The sequence below is a fragment of the Salvelinus namaycush genome, unplaced genomic scaffold (genome assembly GCF_016432855.1).
Source record: "Salvelinus namaycush isolate Seneca unplaced genomic scaffold, SaNama_1.0 Scaffold2115, whole genome shotgun sequence".
Lineage (NCBI taxonomy): Eukaryota > Metazoa > Chordata > Actinopteri > Salmoniformes > Salmonidae > Salvelinus > Salvelinus namaycush.
The window spans coordinates 19831-30425 of record NW_024058915.1 but is presented as its reverse complement, the minus strand read 5'-3'; the positions used below and the strand labels follow the sequence as shown (position 1 = coordinate 30425).

Genomic DNA, 10595 nt, shown 5'->3' with positions numbered 1-10595 from the left:
GGCTAGGTATCTAGATTTCGAATCAACTTTCTGAAACAGTCTGAATTGGTTCCATGTCTTTCGCTATGTGATACGTAATTGCACTCGTTCTCATTCCACTTCTTGCCGTAGGGAGTACCACTAAGAAATGACACCTTGAGTGATAGCGGAGTGCAGGTCTGGCTTGAAGTCTTGGGACTTGATGCGTGCATTCTGGTAGATTTGTATTCGCGCACATGCAGGGTTCTCAGGTGGTAAAACCCGCTGGCGTTTCCACCTTTGGCTAGCACAATGCTTCAACTTACTGTTGGTCGAGGTCGAATATCTTGAAGCCAAACGACAAGAGTTCCCCCTTTTTTCAAACAAATTATTCTTCCTAAAACTTAGCGTTATTATCCTTGACGTCAGTGCATGATTTGACACTTGATAATGAAAGGAGTTCACTAAATGTTTGCATGCTTGACTTTGATTAGCAGGCAGATTGAGTGTAACGTCCATGCTTTGTTTTCTTTGCTAAAAAAAAAAGCTTTTAGTAAGAAACAATTTGAATTGGCCCACTAGGCTGGATCACGTGACTGAAATTAACGCACCTAATTTCATACATTAATTTATATGACCAATATGGCAAAAATCCATATACTGGCACAACGTCATACCGGTATACTGCCCACCCCTAGTTGGTTTACGGATATTGAAGCTCAGTCACCCCACTGAATAATATGGACCAATGTAAACCTGGACACTCCCACCCAGCGTTCCTCTGAAAACATTCATCTGAAAGAGGTCCTAGACAATCCCCACTACAAACAGACAACCAGTTTATTAAAACTAAATCAATAATTTTATTCAGGCAATATTTTCCAGTTTAACAAATCACAATAGTTAAGACATAAAATATTTTTTCAATAAAAAATACTGCAACTTTAAAAATGCTTAAACAGCATTGCTTTAACCATTTTATAATACTTTGACCTTTTTAATATTTTTAAGTGTTCTGGGCTCCAAGCAGCCAGTGGGGTTTAGTTTCCAGTAGGTTCTAGGAGCGGTTCTGGCTGACCCAGTGGTACTTGTCCTGCCTGGGCCCAGTGAAGGAGGAGGTGGCTCTGTAGGGTTTGAATCCTTTAGGAGGCTGGAACTGGCTGCTGTGCTGCTGGGCAAACAGACCTCCAGAGGGGGGGCCGTGAGGGTAGCCATCCCCGGGGAAGGCCTTCCTGTTGGAGTAAGCTGCCCAGGCCGGAGGGGGTGGCACTAGAGCGAACTCACTGAACTGGAACAGAGAGAACGAGTCACATCACAACCACATCATTGATGCCTGCTGGCTCTTACAACACCTGGACCACATCTGTTACTGTACAGTAGACAACTATCATCTAAACCACACACATCCCCAGAGCTCTCAAATTCAACTCTGGACTTTCAGTTTCACTGCATTTTCTCCCCCCTTCATTGTTCCCCTCTAAATTAGGGACTGGTTTAGACCTGGGACACCGGTTGGGTGCAATTATCAGGTAGAACAGAAAACCAGGAGGCTCCGGACCTTGAGTTGAGTACCCCTGCCCTAGAGCTTCGTCCAGTCCTGGTTTGTTACGTCAGCGCTCTTAACATTAGTTTGTTAATTACCTGGTAGACACCTCTAGAGCTCCAGTTACCTGGTTAGTTACCTGGTAGACACTGTTGGGGTTGCTGACTGTCGGGATGGTTTTGGGTTTCGGGTTGGTGGCAGGGCAGGGTGCGGATAGGCTGCTGCAGCTGCTACCCATGCTGGTGTCCCCGCCCTCCTCGTCAGAGGAAGAGCCTGATTGGATCAAATCAAAGCATTAAACACTTTTCACAGTAAATGGATTCGATTATCTGGCCTGGGTTATCCCGGTAATAGGAGTTTGCACCGGGTGAAAAGTTGTTGTATTCGTTTTGGAACAGGGCTGCCTCCCAGGCGTGAGCCAGGTGCCCCGTTCAAAGCCCACGGCGAAGTCGGCTCAAAACAAAAGTGACGTAGCCTAAATGATGTGGAGTAGGAGTCTGTTCAAGGGAAAAAGTGATTGGTGTTATCAAATCACGATCCCTGCCCTACAGGCTACAGTAAAACATAACTGTAGAACCTTCTAGAACAGTTAATTTGGAACTGCCTTCCAGTGAAAACTAGTTAGAACATATGCATTTTATTGACAATAGATGTTTGTGGACGATGCACCAAGCTGCCATGACGACCAAGCTGCCATGACGACCAAGCTGCCATGACGACCAAGCTGCCATGACGACCAAGCTGCCATGACGACCAAGCTGCCATGACGACCAAGCTGCCATGACGACCAAGCTGCCATGACGACCAAGCTGCCATGACGACCAAGCTGCCATGACGACCAAGCTGCGCAGATTACTGTTCAATTTAAGAGCGCTCCTCCATCAGCGCTTTGACCATTCACATCACGTGCCAAAGACCGGTTCCCGCAGCTCAGCATAATCCAATCCACCCATACATGTTGCAACACATTTGATAATCAGGGTAAGAAAAACAAATATTTATCTGAGAAACAGAAAACCAGCGCACCTGATTGGATGTCGGAGGCGGCCCTCTCCACTGCATTATGTATGCGCCGGGAAAACTCCTTGTCACCCTGGTGACAGCTCTGCAGCTGCATCACACAGAAGGGAACGCTGCGCTCTCCGTACCTACACAGGAAACGCATCACAACATCTTCCTGCCACAACACAGTAAACCCTTTCCCTGGGCTCAAGTTAACAAGCAGAGGGAGGTTCTAGCTGAACCAGACATATACGTTTTTCAAACCTCTCCTCGGGACCCCCCCCAGACTTTTCAGTTTTATTCTAGCCCTGGCTCCACCCTAATGAACATGACCCCGGCAGGCTCCACCCTAATGAACATGACCCCGGCAGGCTCCACCCTAATGAACATGACCCCGGCAGGCTCCACCCTAATGAACATGACCCCGGCAGGCTCCACCCTAATGAACATGACCCCGGCAGGCTCCACCCTAATGAACATGACCCCGGCAGGCTCCACCCTAATGAACATGACCCCGGCAGGCTCCACCCTAATGAACATGACCCCGGCAGGCTCCACCCTAATGAACATGACCCCGGCAGGCTCCACCCTAATGAACATGACCCCGGCTTCTCAGTTATCCACAAACTGGTGCTGTGGAGCCGAGTAGAACCTTCTGGAACCCTACCCCAACTAGATTGAGTTCTGGAGCGGAGGTTCGGGGGACGGAACATGTACGCCGCAAATTGAGCCAAGAAGCCCAAACAGACATTGTATTTGACAATTTCAAACCTTACATTTGTACATGTTCACATACGTCCATTTATGAGTGGAAATAGTTGGGTATAGATTTCTTAAAATAGATCATTTTGAGGTGAATTCCAAGTGTTTTTTTTTACAGTCTGTCTATTTATGTCTACATTTAACATGCCAAGGGGCTGAATTTGGCACACCAGTTGACAATCTCTGTTTGAGAGTCTACAGTAAGACATACCAGTACAGTAGTGCCTCAGTACAATAGCACTCACCTGCAGGACACTTCTCCAGGGTCGACCCAGATTGTCATCTCCCGTGGCAACCCCAGGTCCTCGTAACAGACGTCGCTCCGTAAACACGCCCTCTCCAACACAGGGTCCCTCAGCTGAGCTCGGTTCATACGTAGACACCTAACACATGCACAATGGTTACACACACCGGAACACAAAGCCAACGAGACGATCTTGCCTGTGTAGTTACTGACCGGTAGGCCCGTCTCTTGACAGGTGTGTGTGTGTGTGTGTGTAGTTACTGACCGGTAGGCCCGTCCCTTGACAGGTGTGTAGTTACTGACCGGTAGGCCTGTCCCTTGACAGGTGTGTGTGTGTAGTTACTGACCGGTAGGCCTGTCCCTTGACAGGTGTGTGTGTGTGTAGTTACTGACCGGTAGGCCTGTCCCTTGACAGGTGTGTGTGTGTGTAGTTACTGACCGGTAGGCCTGTCCCTTGACAGGTGTGTGTGTGTGTAGTTACTGACCGGTAGGCCTGTCCCTTGACAGGTGTGTGTGTGTAGTTACTGACCGGTAGGCCTGTCCCTTGACAGGTGTGTGTGTGTAGTTACTGACCGGTAGGCCTGTCCCTTGACAGGTGTGTGTGTGTGTAGTTACTGACCGGTAGGCCTGTCCCTTGACAGGTGTGTGTGTGTGTAGTTACTGACCGGTAGGCCTGTCCCTTGACAGGTGTGTGTGTGTGTGTAGTTACTGACCGGTAGGCCTGTCCCTTGACAGGTGTGTGTGTGTGTAGTTACTGACCGGTAGGCCTGTCCCTTGACAGGTGTGTGTGTGTGTAGTTACTGACCGGTAGGCCTGTCCCTTGACAGGTGTGTGTGTGTGTAGTTACTGACTGGTAGGCCTGTCCCTTGACAGGTGTGTGTGTGTGTAGTTACTGACCGGTAGGCCTGTCCCTTGACAGGTGTGTGTGTGTGTGTGTGTAGTTACTGACCGGTAGGCCTGTCCCTTGACAGGTGTGTGTGTGTGTAGTTACTGACTGGTAGGCCTGTCCCTTGACAGGTGTGTGTGTGTGTGTAGTTACTGACCGGTAGGCCTGTCCCTTGACAGGTGTGTGTGTGTGTAGTTACTGACCGGTAGGCCTGTCCCTTGACAGGTGTGTGTGTGTGTGTGTGTAGTTACTGACCGGTAGGCCTGTCCCTTGACAGGTGTGTGTGTGTGTAGTTACTGACCGGTAGGCCTGTCCCTTGACAGGTGTGTGTGTGTGTAGTTACTGACCGGTAGGCCTGTCCCTTGACAGGTGTGTGTGTGTGTAGTTACTGACCGGTAGGCCTGTCCCTTGACAGGTGTGTGTGTGTGTAGTTACTGACCGGTAGGCCTGTCCCTTGACAGGTGTGTGTGTGTGTAGTTACTGACTGGTAGGCCTGTCCCTTGACAGGTGTGTGTGTGTAGTTACTGACTGGTAGGCCTGTCCCTTGACAGGTGTGTAGTTACTGACCGGTAGGCCTGTCCCTTGACAGGTGTGTAGTTACTGACCGGTAGGCCTGTCCCTTGACAGGTGTGTGTGTGTGTGTAGTTACTGACTGGTAGGCCTGTCCCTTGACAGGTGTGTGTGTGTAGTTACTGACTAGTAGGCCTGTCCCTTGACAGGTGTGTAGTTACTGACCGGTAGGCCTGTCCCTTGACAGGTGTGTGTGTGTGTGTAGTTACTGACTGGTAGGCCTGTCCCTTGACAGGTGTGTGTGTGTGTGTGTGTGTGTGTAGTTACAGACCGGTAGGCCTGTCCCTTGACAGGTGTGTGTGTGTGTAGTTACTGACCGGTAGGCCTGTCCCTTGACAGGTGTGTGTGTGTGTGTAGTTACTGACCGGTAGGCCTGTCCCTTGACAGGTGTGTGTGTGTGTGTAGTTACTGACCGGTAGGCCTGTCCCTTGACAGGTGTGTGTGTGTGTGTGTGTGTAGTTACTGACCGGTAGGCCTGTCCCTTGACAGGTGTGTGTGTGTGTGTGTGTGTAGTTACTGACCGGTAGGCCTGTCCCTTGACAGGTGTGTGTGTGTGTAGTTACTGACCGGTAGGCCTGTCCCTTGACAGGTGTGTGTGTGTATGTGTTGTTACTGACCGGTAGGCCTGTCCCGACAAGTGTGTGTGTGTGTGTAGTTACTGACCGGTAGGCCTGTCCCTTGACAGGTGTGTGTGTGTGTGTGTGTGTGTGTGTGTGTAGTTACTGACCGGTAGGCCTGTCCCTTGACAGGTGTGTGTGTGTAGTTACTGACCGGTAGGCCTGTCCCTTGACAGGTGTGTGAGGGTACCAGTGGGTCTTGTAGGCGTCAAACAGGGCTGAGGTGAGGGCAGCAGCAAACCCCTCTCTGCTCTCAGCATCTAAACTACCGTGGCGCTTCGCCAGCCGAGCAACGAAGAACACTGCTGCTGCAATCTCTTCCTTCATTGTTAGAAGGTCAAACCACCTAACCTTAACACAACCTTGAGCCAACTACCTTAGCAACAGACACTACCTAAAGGCTTAATTAAACTGCAGCTTTAGAAACCATACGACAAAATGTCCCAATACCTAGCAAACAAATCTGCTTTTTAAATGTTACCGTTTCTCTCTGGACTCTTCTAGATAACAGCCAGTTCGTTCAGGGCAGTTAGCAGCAACTTGAGCCCAGAACAAAAAGTTTCTGTATAAGAGCCTGCTGCTAAACACACCTCGTTTAAATCAGCTGTGTGTGAGGGAAGAGCACAGGTGATGCGAGTTCCAATGTGATTGCAGGTCCTGACTGATTGACAGCAGCCTGAGGTAGTGCCTCTGACAGAAGGAATGCACCACGGAGATGATAACCGGACTCAGTACCATCTCATTCATTAATATGTTAACCAGACTCAGTCCCGTCTCATTCATTAATATGTTAACCAGACTCAGTCCCGTCTCATTCATTAATATGTTAACCAGACTCAGTCCCGTCTCATTCATTAATATGTTAACCAGACTCAGTCCCGTCTCATTCATTGATATGGTAACCAGACTCAGTCCCGTCTCATTCATTAATATGTTAACCAGACTCAGTCCCGTCTCATTCATTAATATGTTAACCAGACTCAGTCCCGTCTCATTCATTGATATGGTAACCAGACTCAGTCCCGTCTCATTCATTAATATGTTAACCAGACTCAGTCCCGTCTCATTCATTGATATGGTAACCAGACTCAGTACCATCTCATTCATTGATATGTTAACCAGACTCAGTCCCGTCTCATTCATTAATATGTTAACCAGACTCAGTCCCGTCTCATTCATTGATATGGTAACCAGACTCAGTCCCGTCTCATTCATTAATATGTTAACCAGACTCAGTCCCGTCTCATTCATTGATATGGTAACCAGACTCAGTACCATCTCATTCATTGATATGGTAACCAGACTCAGTACAATAGACTGCTCTGTCTGTCAGAACTTCACAGGGACCGCTCTGTCTGTCAGAACCTTCACAGGTACCGCTCTGTCTGTCAGAACCTTCACATGGACAGCTCTGTCTGTCAGAACCTTCACAGGTACCGCTCTGTCTGTCAGAACCTTCACATGGACAGCTCTGTCTGTACTACTACTACTACTACTAGTACTACTGCTAAAAGTCACCTTGTCCGAGAGAGATTTACACGGTTATCAAAACGTCACGCCAGGGTAAGCCGACACGAAACAAAGCCCTTATTTGAAGTGTTTCTAGAATCCCCTATGGGAAAAATGAATGGTGGGAAAACAATTGGAACTATTTCCCTGTTTGACTGCCAGATTGTATGAGTATTATGACCACTCATCTTACCACTAGTCTACGGGGCGGACAGAGCTGCCTAAACACACTGCAATTACTAACCATTCTGCCAACATAACATATTTTATTCCACGTTCTAATATGTTATTCTGTTTCAGACACACGCACTATAATAGTGTTACATGTATTCCCCCCTCATTCCTTATGCAACACACACTCACCTGGCAGATAAACGGTGCTTTTGCTGGTGTCCCCCTGGAGCGTCCTGTCGCCTTGGTAACAGACGCGCTCTCCACACTTCCGGGTTGCCAAAAACGAAACATTTTCACATTGTATCATCTCTCCATTTAGCTAGCTAGCAATATCAATGTTCGTCTGTGGCTCGGTTACTTTATAATATTGATGATTCGGTGATATCCGCTCTGTTGTTGGTTGGTAAAAACACACTGGCTATCGTAATGTGTGAGTCAGAGCTGCGGGCTGGGGTAACGGAGGAGGAGAGGAGAGAGGCAGAGCAGTTAGAGACAGAGTTGGATAAATACTTTTTCACCGTGTTTGACGGCTCGTCTCCAGAAGATGTGTCTCACGCCAAGCAGCTGTGGACCTCTCTGTCACTGCTGCCTCCGCTAGAGTCCCGCCTGGTCAACGCAGACATCCGCCAGAGGCTGCCAATAGCCCCGACAAACCACGATGAGACACTTCTGGTAGTCGGTAAGGTAACGTTAGTCCGGCCAAACCATGCGAGGCACACTGCTCGGTTCACATGCTGTCACGCTTATTTCTGACGCAATATTTTTTTCCTTATGAGATATTTAGTTATACTATTACAGGACTGTGTATTGTTTATCATATGCAGCCTCCTGTGATCTACCTCCTGGATAGTTTAGGTCAGTGGTTCCCAAACATGGGGTCGGGACCCCATGAGGTCCCCTGGAAATATTTAATCTTATCATCAAACAAATTAAGAACGTTTCTTTCCTCAAATGGGTATAGAATAAAACATTTGAGTGTCAACTAAGAACCTTTTGCATGATTATAATGAGCTTTAATGTCATTGTTATGTGTTGGGAGTGTGGGAACTAATATTGAGTGGATATGAACACAGCTTTAACTAGGGAATTAACCATTTCATTTCAAAACACCAGTGCCTGCATTTACACCCCTGCATTTCTAGTCTCAATTTGAGGTCATGTGCCAAAACAATTAAATAACCTTTTATTTTTCCTTTTTAGACACCAATGCTGCTCTCAAACCATCTTCTTCTGTATACAGCCCTACCTTAGATATCAAAGTCATGAAGACATCAATATGTGTGTGTGTGTGTGTGTGTGTGTGTGTGTGTGTGTGTGTGTGTGTGTGTGTGTGTGTGTGTGTTCAGGGTTGGGTAGGTTATTTTCTTTGCAGTTATTAGTTACCTGTCACCAACCAAAAGGTAAACAATAGGCCTGTAGCAAATGCAGCATATTGCATTCATTTTTCACATGTGAATATCACTTTTCAGTAGTGCTCAAAGTATGCCTGTCACGGTGTGGGCGTAGCTGGTGCATTGGAAGTCAGGCGCAGGAGAGCAGAGATGAGTGGACAAGGCCCTTTACTGAGGCAATATATGAATAGAACGCGACCACGTCATAAAACAAATGCCCTCAGAACAAGTGAGCACTAAGTACAAAAATAACAAAGTACAAAGTACAGGCTGTCAAAAATTTCACACACAGACATGGGGGGAACAGAGGGTTAAATACACGACAAGTAATGAGGGAAATGTAAACCAGGTGTGTGGGAAAACAAGACAAAACAAATGGAAAATGAAAGGTGGATCGGCGATGGCTAGAAGACCGGCGACGTCGCCCGCCGAACGCCGCCCGAACAAGGAGAGGAACCGACTTCGGCGGAAGTCGTGACAGTACCATTCCATTTCGCTACACTCGCAATAACATCTGCTAACCATGTGTATGTGACCAGTAAAATTGTATTTTATTTGTCCAAAATTGTAATCAGTAACGTAACTTTTGGATTACCCAAACTCAGTAACGTAATCTGATTACATTCAGTTACTTACATTTACATTTAAGTCATTTAGCAGACGCTCTTATCCAGAGCGACTTACAAATTGGTGCATTCACCTTATGATATCCAGTGGAACAACCACTTTACAATAGTGCATCTAACTCTTTTAAGGGGGGGGGGGGTTAGAAGGATTACTTTATCCTATCCTAGGTATTCCTTAAAGAGGTGGGGTTTCAGGTGTCTCCGGAAGGTGGTGATTGACTCCGCTGACCTGGCGTCGTGAGGGAGTTTGTTCCACCATTGGGGTGCCAGAGCAGCGAACAGTTTTGACTGGGCTGAGCGGGAACTGTACTTCCTCAGAGGTAGGGAGGCGAGCAGGCCAGAGGTGGATGAACGCAGTGCCCTTGTTTGGGTGTAGGGCCTGATCAGAGCCTGAAGGTACGGAGGTGCCGTTCCCCTCACAGCTCCGTAGGCAAGCACCATGGTCTTGTAGCGGATGCGAGCTTCAACTGGAAGCCAGTGGAGAGAGCGGAGGAGCGGGGTGACGTGAGAGAACTTGGGAAAGTTGAACACCAGACGGGCTGCGGCGTTCTGGATGAGTTGTAGGGGTTTAATGGCACAGGCAGGGAGCCCAGCCAACAGCGAGTTGCAGTAATCCAGACGGGAGATGACAAGTGCCTGGATTAGGACCTGCGCCGCTTCCTGCGTGAGGCAGGGTCGTACTCTGCGAATGTTGTAGAGCATGAACCTACAGGAACGGGTCACCGCCTTGATGTTAGTTGAGAACGACAGGGTGTTGTCCAGGATCACGCCAAGGTTCTTAGCACTCTGGGAGGAGGACACAATGGAGTTGTCAACCGTGATGGCGAGATCATGGAACGGGCAGTCCTTCCCCGGGAGGAAGAGCAGCTCCGTCTTGCCGAGGTTCAGCTTGAGGTGGTGATCCGTCATCCACACTGATATGTCTGCCAGACATGCAGAGATGCGATTCACCACCTGGTTATCAGAGGGGGGAAAGGAGAAGATTAATTGTGTGTCGTCTGCATAGCAATGATAGGAGAGACCATGTGAGGATATGACAGAGCCAAGTGACTTGGTGTATAGCGAGAATAGGAGAGGGCCTAGAACAGAGCCCTGGGGGACACCAGTGGTGAGAGCACGTGGTGCGGAGACAGATTCTCGCCACGCCACCTGGTAGGAGCGACCTGTCAGGTAGGACGCAATCCAAGCGTGGGCCGCGCCGGAGATGCCCAGCTCGGAGAGGGTGGAGAGGAGGATCTGATGGTTCACAGTATCAAAGGCAGCCGATAGGTCTAGAAGGATGAGAGCAGAGGAGAGAGAGTTAGCTTTAGCAG

The 10595-nt window shown here is 48.4% G+C and overlaps 2 protein-coding genes across 2 annotated transcripts; one reads left to right on the top strand and one right to left on the bottom strand.

Annotated features, from left to right (window-relative positions):
* Nucleotides 1–1015: 1015 nt before the first annotated feature.
* On the bottom strand, nucleotides 1016–5909 carry btg4 (B-cell translocation gene 4). The gene is made up of 5 exons (XM_038984086.1): nucleotides 5737–5909; nucleotides 3511–3648; nucleotides 2528–2649; nucleotides 1641–1774; nucleotides 1016–1246 (listed from the first exon to the last, which is right to left on the bottom strand). The coding sequence occupies exons 1-5, from the start codon at nucleotides 5907–5909 to the stop codon at nucleotides 1016–1018; spliced, it is 798 nt and encodes a 265-aa protein (XP_038840014.1).
* Nucleotides 5910–7691: 1782 nt separating this feature from the next.
* On the top strand, nucleotides 7692–8497 carry hoatz (HOATZ cilia and flagella associated protein; the record flags this gene model as incomplete). The annotated part of the gene is made up of 2 exons (XM_038984085.1): nucleotides 7692–7944; nucleotides 8466–8497. Coding segments are annotated over exons 1-2 (285 nt in total), but the record flags the coding sequence as incomplete, so codon positions are not given.
* Between the last annotated feature and the right edge of the window lie 2098 nt (nucleotides 8498–10595).

What these genes read in the sequence shown, in the direction of transcription:
- btg4 (XM_038984086.1), bottom strand. Translation starts at nt 5,909, where the DNA reads ATGAAGGAAGAGATTGCAGCAGCAGTGTTCTTCGTTGCTCGGCTGGCG. An exon ending in CCTGGAGAAGTGTCCTGCAG is followed by an intron (nt 2,650 to 3,510) that starts GTGAGTGCTATT and finishes TTTCCTGTGTAG; the next exon opens with GTACGGAGAGCGCAGCGTTC. An exon ending in ACCCCAACAGTGTCTACCAG is followed by an intron (nt 1,247 to 1,640) that starts GTAACTAACCAG and finishes TCTCTGTTCCAG; the next exon opens with TTCAGTGAGTTCGCTCTAGT.